The following is a 13,725-nucleotide window of genomic DNA, read 5'->3' on the forward strand; positions in this document are numbered from 1 at the left end:
CCAGTTATAGAAAGTTGCCTTGACAAAACAGTTCTGGTTTGATCAGTCATTCTTTAGTATATATGCAAGGCGGATCCTGGCTGAACCAACATTGCACTATGGATAAGTATCTGTATTTATGCGCTGTTAGACAGAAAGCACTGTGCATATGAGTGTTGCTCTCAAGCAGTATTTGCAAAACATGCAAACTTCTGTATCTCGAAAGTAAAAACAAGTTCTTGTTGTGAAAGGAAGGCAGGGAGGGAGGGAGGGAGGGAGGGAGGAAGGAAGGAAGGAAGGAAGGAAGGAAGGAAGGAAGGAAGGAAGGAAGGAAGGAAATGCTGACTTTTTTCCATTGGATAGTTTTGGCCCCTTTGCCAAAGATCAAGTGACCATAAGTGTGTGGATTCATTTCTGGGTCTTCATTTCTGTTCCACTGATCTTCCTGCCTGTCTCTGTACCTGTACCATGCAGTTTTATCAAGATTGCTTTGTAGTACCACTTGAGGTTGGGGATGGTGATTCCCCCAGAAGTTCTTTTATTGTTGAGAATAGTTTTTGCTATCCAGGGTTTTCTGTTATTTCAAGTGAATTTGCAAATTGCTCAGTTGGAATTTTGATGTGGATTGCATTGAATCTATAAATTGCTTTCAGCAAGATGGCCATTTTTACTGTATTAATACTGCCAATCCATGAGCATGGGAGATCTATCCATCTTGTGAGATGTTCTTTGATTTCTTTCTTCAGAGACTTAAAGTTCTTGTCACACAGATCTTTCACTTGCTTAGTTAGAGTCACACCAGGTATTTTATATCATTTGTGACGATTTATGAAGGGTGTCATTTCCCTAATTTCTTTCTCAGCCTGCTTATCATTTTAGTAGAAGAAGGCTACTGATTTGAGTTAATTTTATAACCAGCCACTTTGCTGAAGTTATCAGGTTTAGGAGTTCTCTGGTGGAAATTTTGGGGTCTCTTAAGTATCATATCTTACTATCATATCATCTGCGCATAGTGATATTTTGACTTCTTCCTTTCCAATTTCTATCCCTTTGACCTCTGCTCTGGCTAGGACTTCAAGTTCTATATTGAATAGGTAGGAAGAAAGTGGACAGCCTTGTCTAGTCCCTGCTTTTAGTGGGATTACTTCCAGCTTCTCTCCATTTAGTTTGATATTGGCTACTGGCTTGCTGTATATTGTTTTTACTATGTTTAGGTATGGGCCTTGAATTCCTGATCTTTACAAGACTTTTATCATGAAGGGGTGTTGAATTTTGTCAAGTGCTTTCTCAGCATCTAACGAGATAATCATGTTTTTTTTTCTTTGAGTTTGTTTATATAGTGGATTATGTTGATGGATTTCCATATATTGAACCATCCCTGCATCCCTGATGAAGCCTACTTGATCATGATGATGTTTTGATGTGTTCTTGGATTTGGTTTGCAAGAATTTTATTATTTTTGCATTGATATTCATAAGGGAAATTGGTCTGAAGTTCTCTTTCTTTGTTGGGTCTTTGTGTGGTTTAGGTATGAGCATGATTGTCATAGAGCGAATTGGGTAGTGTTCCTTCTGTTTCTATTTTGTGGAATAGTTTGAAGATTATTGGTATTAGCTCTTCTTTGGAGGTCTGATAGAATTCTGCACTCAAACCATCTGGTCCTGGGCTTTTTTGGTTGGGAGACTTCTAAGGACAGCTTCTATTTCTTTAGCGGTTATGGGACTGTTTAGATCGTTTATCTGATCCTGATTTAACTTTGGTACCTGGTATCTGTCTAGAAAATTGTCCATTTCATTCACCTTTTCCAGTTTGGGTGAGTATAGGCATTTGTAGTAGGATGTGATGACTTTCTGAATTTCCTCACTTTCTGTTGTTATGTCTCCCTTTTCATTTCTGATTTTGTTAATTTGGATACTGCCTCTGGACCCTCTGGTTAGTCTGGCTAAGGGTTTATCTATATTGTTGATTTTCTCAAAGAACCAGCTCCTGGTTTTGTTGATTTTTTTTTTTTTAAGATTTATTTATTTTATTTATGTGAATACACTATAGCTGTCTTCAGACACACCAGAAGAGGGCATCAGATCTTATTACAGATGGTTGTGAGCCACCATATTGTTGCTGGGAATTGAACTTAGGACCGCTGGAAGAGCAGTCAGTGCTCTTAACTCTCCAGCCCTTTTTGTTGATTCTTTGTATAGTTCTTTTTGTTTGTACTTGGTTGATTTCGTCCCTGAGATTGATTATTTTCCGCCATCTACTCCGCTTGTGTGTATTTACTTCTTTTTGTTCTAGAGCTCTCAGGTGTGCTGCCAAAGTGCTGGTGTAAGCTCTCTCCAGTTTCTTTTTGGAGGCACTCAGAGCTACGAGTTTTCTTCTTAGCACTGTTTTCATTGTGTCCCCATAAGTTTTGGGTTGTTATGCCTTCATTTTCATTAAATTCTAAAAAGTCTTAATTCTTTTTTTTTTTTTTTTTTTTTTTTTTTTTTTTTTTTTTTTTTTTTTTTTTTTTTTTCCCGAGTCAGGGTTTCTCTGTGTAGCCCTGGCTGTCCTGGAACTCACTTTGTAGACCAGGCTGGCTTTGCTACCACACCTGGCTAATTCTTTTCTTTATATCTTCCTTGACCAAATTATCATTGAGTAGGCTTTCTGTTGTTTTTGTTGTTGAAGAACAGGTTTATTTCGTGGTGATCTGATAGGGTGCATAAGATTGTTTCAATCTCATTGTATCTGTTAAGACCTGATTTGTGACCAGTTATATGGTCAATTTTGGAGAAGGTACCATGAGGGGCTAAGAAGAAGGTATACTCTCTTGTTTTAGGATGAAGTGTTCTATAAATATCTGCTAAATCCATTTGGTTTATAACTTCTGTTAGTTTCTCTGTTTAGTTTCTGTTTCCATCATCTGTCCGTTGATGAGAGTGGGGTATTAAAGTCTCCCACTATTATTGTGTGAGGTACAATGTGTGCTTTGAGCTTTAATAAAATTTCTATTATGAATATGGGTGCCCTTGCATTTGGAGCATAGATGTTCAGAATTGAGAGTTCATCTTGGTAGATTTTTCCTTTGAACAGTATGAAATGTCCTTCCTTAACTTTTTTGATAACTTTTGGTTGAAAGTTGATTTTATTCGATATTAGAATGGCTACTCCAGCTTGTTTCTTTGTACCATTTTGCTTAGAAAAGTTTTTTCCAGCCTTTTACTCTGAGGCAGTGTCCATCTTTGTCACTGAGGTACATTTCCTGTATGCTGCAAAATGCTAGGTCCTGTTTTTGTATCCAGTTTGTTAGTCTATGTCTTTTTATTGGGGAATTGAATCCATTGATGTTAAGAGATAGTAAGGAATAGTGATTGTTGCTCCCTGTTATTATTGATGTTACTTGTATGTTTGTGTGATTATCTCCTATTGGGTTTGTTGAAAGAAGATTACTTTCTTGCTTTTCCTAGGGTGTAGTTTCCCTCCTTGTGTTGGAGTTTTCTATCTATTATCCTTTATAGGGCTGGATTTGTGGAATGATATTGTATAAATTTGGTTTGTCATGGAATATCTTGGTTTTTCCATCTATGGTAATTGAGAGTTTTGCTGAGTATAGTAGCCTGGGCTGGCATTTTTGTTCTCGTAGGGTCTGTATGACATCTTCCCAGGATCTTTTTGCTTTTATAGTCTCTGCTGAGAAGTGTGGTGTAATTCTGATAGGTCTGCCTTTATATGTTACTCTACCTTTTTCCCTTTCTACTTTTAATATTTCTTTGTTTTGTGCATTTGGTGTATTTAGATTTTTATGTGATGAGAAGAATTTCCTTTCTGGTCCAATCTATTTGGAGTTCTTGTATTTTCATGGGCATCTCTTTCTTTAGGTTAGGGAAGTTTTCTTCTATAATTTTGTTGAAGATATTTACTGGCCCTTTAACTTGGGAATCTTGGCTCACTTCTATACCTATTATCCTTAGGTTTGGTTTTCACATTGTGTCCTGGATATCCTGGATATTTTGGATTAGGACCTTTTTTCATTTTGCATTTTCTTTGACTATTGTGTCAATGTTTTCTATGGTATCTTCTACACCTCATATTCTCTCTTCTATCTCTTGTATTGTTGGTGATGCTTGCATCTATGACTCCTAATCTCTTTCCTAGGTTTTCTATCATCAGTGTTGTCTGCTTTTGTGACTTCTTTGTTGTTTCTATTTCTATTTTTAGATCCTGAATGCTTTTGTTCAATTCCTTCACCTGCTTGGTTGTGTTTTCCTATAATTCTTTATTTTTGTGTTTCCTTTTTAATGTCTTCTACCTGTTTACCTGTGTTCTCCTGTATTTCTATAAGAAGTTTTTTATGTCCTTCTTAAAATCCTCTATCATCATCATGAAATGTGTTTTTTAATCCAAATTTTTTCTTTTCTGGTGTGTTGGGGTGTCCAAGACTTGCTGTAGTGGGAGAACTGTGTTCTGATGATGCCAAGTAGCCTTGGTTTCTGTTGCTTACATTCTTGTGCTTGCCTCTCGCCATCTGATTACTTCTAGTGTTAGTTGGTCTTGCAGTCTCTGACTGGAGCATTTCCCTCCTTGGGCCTGTGAGCCTGCGATCTTAAGTGTGTCAGCACTCCTGGGAGACCAGCTCTCTCTGGATAGGATTTGGGTCAAGAGAGCTGTGCCACAGGGTTAACTCTGGGGTGCAGATGGAGACTGGAAGAATATAATAATATCTTGAAGGCAGGTCTCCTTTGTAAATGAAAGCATTTGTGGCTGGGTTGGTGTTTGCATTTCTATTTTGGTGGTGTGTAGCGTATTTTCTTGTACTGAGAACACTGGCTAGTAGGAGTGAGGCTCTCTGTGGGTACCAGCTTAGCTTCTCCATGTTCAGTGAGTTGTGTAGATGTTGTCTTCCGTAATGGGGTCTTACTGTCAGTTTGTGAAGAACAACTTATAGCTTTATCATCAGCCCAAGTTGTTTGGGGGTTCCCATGAGACCCTTTGGCCAGCAATGGGATTAGGTGTAGCCCAATTCTGGTACAGGAAGCTTCATTTCGGACCAAGAAATGTTCAGTTTCAGCTCTGTCTCCCCTATTATTTGCAGTTTGATTTACATCACCCTCATTTGTGTATCTACATTAGGAAGCTTCTGTTGTATTAGATTTCCATACTGGCATTTAAAGGCCCTCGATTCTACCTGTCTGTCTCCACGGCCCTAGGTGAGAGCCTTCCACTTCATTTTTCTTGCATGTCTTTAGCCTTCTCCTGGAAGAGGTCGCATTTAAGAGAAGACACTGGAAACAGACCTTTATATCCAATGACAACTTTAGGCTATGTTTCTAGTTTCAGGTACTTTCTCTGGAAAGATATTAGAAGATTTTTCACATGGAAACAGGGCTAGATCTCTAAAACTACATTATTAAAGTTTGTATAAAGCAAGTAAAAGTGCATTTAAATCTAAAGGTGCTGAAGTGTGACATCACCCAAGCTGTAACATAGACAGATGTTGTCAATGCTTCTCAGAGGACCCTGCGTCCTGTCTACTCAGAGACTGACACTCAGCTTTTCAAATGTTGCATGTGCATTGTTCATTTACTTCATTTGCCTCTCTATAGGATATTGGGTTGGCATATGTAAACCACCTGGTGGAGAGAGGAGAGTACGACATGGCTGCAAGGTAATAATGTCTTCTTCAAGATTTATGGCTGATGAGGACAACAAAAATAAGTTGGTTTTTGTTTGTTTGTTTTGCAATTGCCTTTTTTCATATCTTTCTAAAAGATATAAAAAGGTTTGATGTAAGACACAAGCCTCCTGCATAGAATTAAAGGGTTGTACATGTTAGCAAGAGTGTTACCTTGTACCACATAACTCCATTGCCAATTCCTACAGCACAGCCTGCAGTGGGCAGGCAGAGTCCACCTATAGGCTTATGGTAAAGGAGACACGGAGTTAGAATGCCTTCTCCGTCACTCTGGAGAGAGTAAGCAGACCTAAGGGAAGCACTCTCTATGCACTCCAGTTTCTAGGGCCAATTTGTTACACATTTCATTTCGAAAAAATCTAGATGTACCTAGCAAAGTACATCTGCATACAGTTCAGAGACAATGGTTTTCCTCAAAAGTATAGTAATTACATGGAAATGATAAAGCCTGTAAGACATCTTCAGACATGTCTTCAGTTCCCTGCGATTATGTCAGACTCAGTCTTTCAAAGAATGTAGTAGGCTGGGAATATGATTTTCTGAGTCTGTTTTTCATCCACTGTTTAAAGCTGACCTGGCAGGAGCTGGCACTTGGGCTATAGTGAGTTTCCCTACACAAAGTTCAAACAAGCAGTGCTTTCTGAATAAATAGGAAAGTCAGGGGAAACCCCAGTCTTCCGAAAGAGGCCCATTTTTTCCATAGCCATTTTGTATAGATTTTCATGATTTCCATCAACTCCCTGTATAGTCAGATGAGTAATGGCGACATAGCTTCATGTTCATTGACACTAAAGACACGGAGCCCTGTCAGAGCTCTAGGAAGAACTTTACCTAAGTCGCTGTGGAAATGTCCACTTACTCTATCATTTTCATTTACTTTTTATTTCTTCCTGTGATGTTTCTGCTGCCAGAAAATGCCAGAAAATTCTTGGGAAAAATGCATCCCTCTGGGAATACGAAGTTTACAAATTTAAAGAAATTGGGCAGCTTAAAGTAAGTTATTTTTATCTTCACCCTTAAGTTTTGTTCTATAGTTTATTAAAATGGGAATAAAATTGAGACAACACAATTCGTGGTTGGGAAGTATGTATTATTTTGAAAGAAGAACTAAGCTTTAAGTTTTGTTTGTATCAAATGTATACATGTCTACCATGTACTAGTGTGATCCTGGTGCTATGTTTAGGCATGTTCTTGGGGAGCAGTGGTAATTTCATTTAGTAGACTTTACAGCATAACAGTTTTTAAATTTACTCAAGAATAAATTTTGTTCCCCTCCCCCTCCCCCTCCTGCTCCCCCTCTCCTCTGTTTTTTTCTTTTGTTGTGTTGGGCTCGGCCAAGGGCTTCAGAACTGTTAGGCAAATGATGTGCCAGGGAGCTCATTCTCAGCATCCGCTGATCTGTGGCCTGCAAGAGGCAGGTTAAACCCTTGACTGCAGCTCTGCCAGGAGGCTTTAGCTTTATTGTCATCTTTACCCCTGGGACACAGCATGCACACCAGTCACCCAGTTTTGATTTGTTTGAAGGGTTTTTAGATTTTTATCATCTGTGAGCCTTTTGAATACTCTGTTGAAATTAAGACTATACTGTTAAAATTTATATCATGTTTTTAAAAATTAAATTATAAAGCAATGGGCTTCAATGTGGCATTGTCACACACTGGTGGCAGTGTCACACGCTGGTGGCATGCTTGCTTCATAAGATGGTTGACTTTTAAAGTATTAATTGATGTGTTACACCAAGTATAAGGAAAGTTAAAAGAAATGGTTATTCTAATTATTGGATTTTCATGAATTAATTAAGAAAAGAATAAAGATTAATGCACTTTTGTACTATTGATTCCCACACACACACACACACACTCACTACACACTTTCAGAAATAATTTGTAGCTTCCTGTTAGGTAGCAGAGTTTATCTGAATCTTTTCTTAGTGTTCCAAAGTATCCTGATACCTAAAATTTTGAAGGTTAAAACTCTGCTGTTCTGTTGTCTGCATGTTTGGGACACTAGTGTCTTACCACTCCTGAAAGGACTTTCCCTTCCTCCCCAGGCAATTAGTCCCTATTTACCTAGAGGGGACCCAGTTCTGAAACCACTCATCTATGAAATGATTTTGCATGAATTTCTGGAAAGTGATTATGAGGTAAGGAATTCTCCCACAAACAAGGCTTGTTCTCAGCATGTGTTACAAAATCTAGAGATTGACTTTTTGGTGCTTTCACATTGGTGTCATATGAATTTTATATAAAAGTGATTTAAATTATATCACCCAAATTATCCTACTAATTCTTGTTCTGAGTGGCTGAAGAAAGTCAGCCTGCCTTGACTGTTGAGCCTGGAGACTTTCTCCTGCATATTGTGTCATGTCTGCCTCATTAGGACCACTGAGGAAGAAATAATTTTTATTGCCATTACAGTAGAGAAATAATTTAAGTATTATTTTGTATTTTTCTCATTTTAAGGTTTAATTTTAAATGAGTGATCAATCATATAATGAATCAAGTAGCAGTGTTTCATAAGAACTCCCCATGATAAGTTTTGTCCTGTACAAACACTAAAGATCAGATTGTAAAAAATACAAGCAAATGGAAGAACCCTGAGCTCAGGAGTGCCCACTCATAATCCCAGCTGCTCAGGAAGCTGAGGCAGGAAAATGTGAGTCCCAGTCCATCCACTTATCCTCAGGAGTGGTGAACCACTTCTCTGGAGTCCCAACTTCTCCGTTCTCTTTCCTTCCATTTTGCCACTCAGGAAATCACTAAACCTTGGCATGTTAGACATTTATGGAAAGTTCATTGCATAGGCATGATGGCTAATAGAGAGGAGGGACAACCCTGAGAGGCCTTGTGTGGTTACTTAGCATTCTTCCTTCATGGGCAAGGGGCTGGACCCTCTGAAGATGCTCTTGTAACGCACTGATCTTTTATGGCCTGCACTGTGGAGTGGTTAAATAACAAAAGAGGGCAGATTGAAACCCAGCTGTGAACATCACAGTCCCACACTATGAAGAGTGTTCCTTTTCTGCTGTTCTTCTCTGGTTAGGGCTTTGCCACGTTGATCAGAGAGTGGCCTGGAGATCTGTATAACAATTCCGTGATAGTTCAAGCAGTCCGAGACCACCTGAAGAAGGACAGTCAGAACAAAACGTTATTGAAAACACTGGCAGAATTGTGAGTATGTTTTAGTTCTTGAAATCTCAGAATGGGGACGAGGCCTAAGTCTCAGTGAATAACTGGACAATGAATGTGTGAAGCTGCATTATAGTGAAATCTGTTTGCCAGAGGAATGGTGTGGTATGGATGGGTCCTGGTGAGAAGAGTACCAGGCTCCCTCAGGCTTTCCCAGTGAGACAGGTTCTGATTCTGTTATTTTTAAGTCTGCAAGTCTGTTGCTTTTTCTGAACCAGAATCTTTATCTGTAAAATTACAGGGCACATTCGTTATAGGGATACTTTCAGACTTGAAAGTTAGGGCTCAGCAAGTGATGTTTGCTGATTGTGTTTTTCTTTTGGGAGTACTCCCATCTGGCTTTGTGCCATATGTCTGAACACAAAAGATGAGCTAGACACTCAAGGAACCTCAGTGTAGGGTACCAGATGGTGTACCACAGGCCAGTCCGAGAAGGAGGGCCTGCTACATGCCTTCCTCAGGAGCCACAAACCTCACACTGCCCTCCCTGATCAATTCTGTCAGAGTTGGAGAACAGGATGCATGAGACTTGGCACAGGGGAGTCATGGTTGTGGCATCCTGATGGAGAACACTCTGATTTCTATCAGAAGCATCTTCGGTGTAACTGGATTCTTTAATCCTGTTAATATGAACAGCAGGGTAATTTCTGGTCAACTGGCTTTCCTCACTTACATGAGGGACTTTGTGTGAAAACATTGTTTCAATGGAAAAATATGTTTCAGTTTTATACAACACCTCTACAAATGAGTTTCTGAAATATAACTTATTTGTCAGCTGAACACTATGTACAGGAATTAAGACCAATTCCTCTATTGATTAAGAAGAGCTTTTCCTTCATTCTGGACCACAGGTTCATGTCTGAAATATAGATGTCTATACATCGTGGAGCCTGAGGTTGCAAGAAGAAACACTTATTACTTGAATATTACACATTTTTGCAAATTTGATGAGAGGAAAGTCAGGCTTCTGAAAAGAGTACCAGGGGACCATGTATTTTAAATCTCAGTGAACACTTGCCATAGTAAACTCTTCTCTTTCAACAAGTATTTCAGCTTTTTACTATTATGAAACATAATATCTGTGCATTTTAATTATAACAATTAATAAGTATTAATTTTTTATTATCAGGTACACCTATGACAAAAATTATGGCAATGCTCTGGAAATATACTTAACGTTAAGACATAAAGATGTTTTCCAACTGATACACAAGCATAATCTTTTCAGCTCCATCAAGGATAAAATTGTGTTATTAATGGATTTTGATTCAGAGGTAATACTTTTCTTATTACTATGTATTAAGTGTTAACTATTCAAAGGTTTGGTCATGGCCACTTACTTCTCCAAGTGAGTCATATACTTAACCATATGCTGGCCATGCTTAAAACCCTCTGACGCACCTTTCTTTGCATAGTTGTTGAGAAAGCCATTGTAGCTTAATGTCAGGCACTTTTCTTGTGGTTGATGGGAGAGAGATAGGGATCAAGCCTTGTATATAGTAAGCACAGCTTATTCCATTGGGCTGTGCCCCAACATTAGTGTAGTGCTTTATCAGAGGTATTTGAACTTTAAAAACAAAACAATCTCTGTAATTCATAAGAAAGAACAATAGCCTATACTCTCGTTTATTGCACTGTTTTAATCTTTGTCTCTACATGGAAATTTAAATGAATTTCGGTTCAGAGTCTAAATTTTAAACCCTGTCCTAGTTTGGTTTTTGTGGTGATAAAGACTAAGGCCAAAAGCCACGTGGAAAGAAAAGGTTGACTTGGCTTATTATAATCTGTCCCCATCCATTGAGGCATGCCAAGGCAGGAACCCAAGGTCTAAATCTGGAGTCGGGAGCTGAAGCAGAAACTATGGGGGAGTGTTGCTTACTGCTCTGCTCCTCCTGGTTTGCTCAGTTAACTTTCTTATACACTCTGCACAGCTCACAAGTGGTTTCACAAAGTGACACACACTCTCTCTCTCTCTCTCTCTCTCTCTCTCTCTCTCTTACTCTCTCTGTCTCTCTCTTTCTCCCTCCCTTTCCTTACCCCTTTCTGTTTTTCTTTCTCTCTCCATTTCATCCCCTCTCTCTTTCTCTTCCTCTCTGCCTCTGCCTGTCCCTCTCTCTCTCTTTCCCTCCTTCGCCTGTCTCCACTCATTGTAAAAATGAACCTAATTAAAAGTACTAACACAAGGCTTTTATTTGGGAAATAAATTATGAAGTATTCTCTACAAACTCCAGAAGGATTTCCACAAGGAACATACTACACTTAAGGATGTTCTGTACAGCAGTATACACTTGAGGATGCTCTATGCAGCAGTACTCATCACAAGAACATCTTCTCAGAGATGCTTCTGATCAGTTGGGACTCTCAGCCTACAGAGAGAGAATCATGCAGCTCCAGGCATTCAGGAATATGGTGTGTGTGGGAGGGGGAAGGGGAGCTCTGATTATAAGGAATAGAAGGAAGCATGTCATTGAAGAAGGAAAAGAGATGGCAGCTCAGGGACAGGCACACTGTCCTATATCTCCAAAAACTGGAGAAAATGATGGAAAGGCAGCAAAGGATCACAGTGTTAGTCAAGTATAAAAGACAAGATAAACACAAGTGTGGGATGCTAGACCACAAGAACGCCTACAGACTTACCCAGAGCACTGAACAAAGCCGCAGGGAACAGAGTTCTTCCTCCCCCTCTATCAAGTCTGCAAAGAACAAAGTGAAAGAAGCCTCCAGAAGCAAAGAGAGCAAAACAAAGTCAAAAGACCTATATGCTATATGGAACAGGCACTAGGAAACTACTACATGGGGCAAAGAGCAAGCAAATACTAGGAGAAACTAGAGAAAGCACAGGGTGAGAAAGAGTGGCAGTAAGAGAAAGATGTCTTAACTGCACCTGCAACTCCCACAGCTTGCCTACTGCCAACAAGGACATTTGAGCCACAGCACAGCAGAACCATGGGAGCTCTTTACATAGGTGACCTGAACTGTGACTGAGGAGAGCAGACTTCAAGCTAAGCCCACAGGCTGACAGATTAACAGCCTGGTAAGGCAGGCAAACCAGTCCAGCAAAACAGCAATTGAAGTTAGAGGATTGGCCATATTAGGGTTCCAGACTTGAAATCCTTCGGGGGAAGCATAGCCATCCCAAACACACATCAAGTAGTGGGAGAGGAGGATGCCAACATATTTATTCTTAAGCTAGGAAACTCCTCAGGAGAGAGTTCTGACACCTGTGCAGAAAGTCAACCCAAGTTGCCTCTTTGAACTCCACTGAGCACCTGTATACCAGCCATCTGGTTTAACAGATTTGATCTGCAACTATAGTAGAAGTAGCAGGGCTCTCATCACCAGGGTTTCTCCATAAGACAAGAGACTAGACCTCACATCACCCATCAAGGAGGAGATACTAACACTGTAACACTTCTCAATTTATCTCTATGTCACTGGGCTTTTTCCTTTACAAAATATCACTCATATAAATATCTTAGCTGTTTTCTTTTCGTATTACACAGATGTTGTAGTCATTCCTTCGATTTCTGAACCTATCCTGTGTTCTCATGACTGTTTCTCTGAGCTGGGCCCCATACATTTTCCCTGTCACTCATACCTCATTTTCTCACTGTTTTATCTCCCATGCATTTTCCTATTACTTCTTATCCTTTGGTTTCTATAGCTTTTCCATAGCTTTAATCGTCTTTAAGTTCTCCTTTTCATAACAGTATCCAAAATCATAAACATGAGAAGAAGTAACGTCAGGCTGAATGCAGACATAATATATTAGTAAGGTCATGCATAACATTTCCCAAGGGTAGGGGGAAAGATGTCCATGTAGATACCAAAATTAATTAAAATGCTAAACCAGTAGACTAGAGGAGACTTCTTTCTACATCATGTTATATGTTTAAAACACTATGTAGAATAAATAAGTAATGTTTAGAAGCTACACAATAAAATGAACCAGGTGCAAAGGCAGACCATGAGTATGACAACTGGAAGCTCCTTAAGAGGAAGCTACATACAGCCCGAGCTAGAAAAGGTGTAAGAACTGACAAAGCTATCAAGAAAATTGAAAGAGAAAGAATACTTTTTCATGATAAAGACAAGCGAAAGAGACCCATGAGCGCTAAGTCAGCACTGCCAAGGAGTTTTGAGAGAAATGTACACACTGAAGAGAAAGGTACGCGTGCCCTGAGGTCCCAGGAGAGAACAAAATGCACTGCAGCAGTGGGTACACAAGGGAGACTCCCCAAGTACCAGACATTTCAAAACAACCGTATTACAGCCGCTGATACACACTTTCCAGGAGGGACTCAGTATTAATGGCTGTAACTCTCTAGTCAAAAGATACAGATTAGGGCTGGTGAGATGGGTCAGCAGGTAAAGGACCTGTCACCCACATGGTAGAAGTTTCAGTACCTGAAAATTGTCCTCTGACTTCTGAACACAACCATCCTTGAAAACAAAATTAATAAAGTTGCTTTTTAATGACACAAGCTAGAATGTTGAATTAAAACAGTACCTTGTCTGCAAAATGTCTACCTCAGGTGCAAAGACCATTGAATTAAAACAGTACCTTGTCTGCAAAACGTCTACCTCAGGTACAAAGACAGTAGAGTCATAAAGTAAGAGGGCAGAAAAGAGTACTTCAAACAAATACAACATAGAAAGTAGGCAGGCGCTGCTGTTGTAATGTCAAACCAAATAAAGTCATTTCATATCCAGGGATGCCCGTCAGGAAGAGGTGAAAATTTTAACCATCTGTACACTGAGCATTGCTTCTGGAAACAAACAGTGCTGGCTGCAAAGGCAGTTTGTCTAACACATGATGGTGGGTGACTTCAGTGTCTCACTCTTCTCCATACACAGGTCATCCTGACATCATTGTAAAAAGAGTCA

The 13,725-nt window shown here is 39.5% G+C and overlaps 1 protein-coding gene across 5 annotated transcripts in view; it reads left to right on the plus strand.

Moving 5' to 3' along the window:
- Vps41 (VPS41 subunit of HOPS complex) overlaps nt 1-13,725 on the plus strand; it is a 159,442-nt gene that overhangs the window by 118,916 nt on the left and 26,801 nt on the right. For all 5 annotated transcript variants that reach the window (XM_021180045.1, XM_029468458.1, XM_029468460.1 and 2 more), the window contains 5 exons: nt 5,562-5,623; nt 6,562-6,643; nt 7,701-7,793; nt 8,693-8,820; nt 9,968-10,112. In XM_021180045.1, coding sequence (XP_021035704.1) covers nt 5,562-5,623; nt 6,562-6,643; nt 7,701-7,793; nt 8,693-8,820; nt 9,968-10,112 — 510 coding nt within the window. The remainder of the gene's footprint in view (nt 1-5,561; nt 5,624-6,561; nt 6,644-7,700; nt 7,794-8,692; nt 8,821-9,967; nt 10,113-13,725) is intronic.

This window comes from Mus caroli, chromosome 13 (assembly GCF_900094665.2).
Source record: "Mus caroli chromosome 13, CAROLI_EIJ_v1.1, whole genome shotgun sequence".
Taxonomy (NCBI): domain Eukaryota; kingdom Metazoa; phylum Chordata; class Mammalia; order Rodentia; family Muridae; genus Mus; species Mus caroli.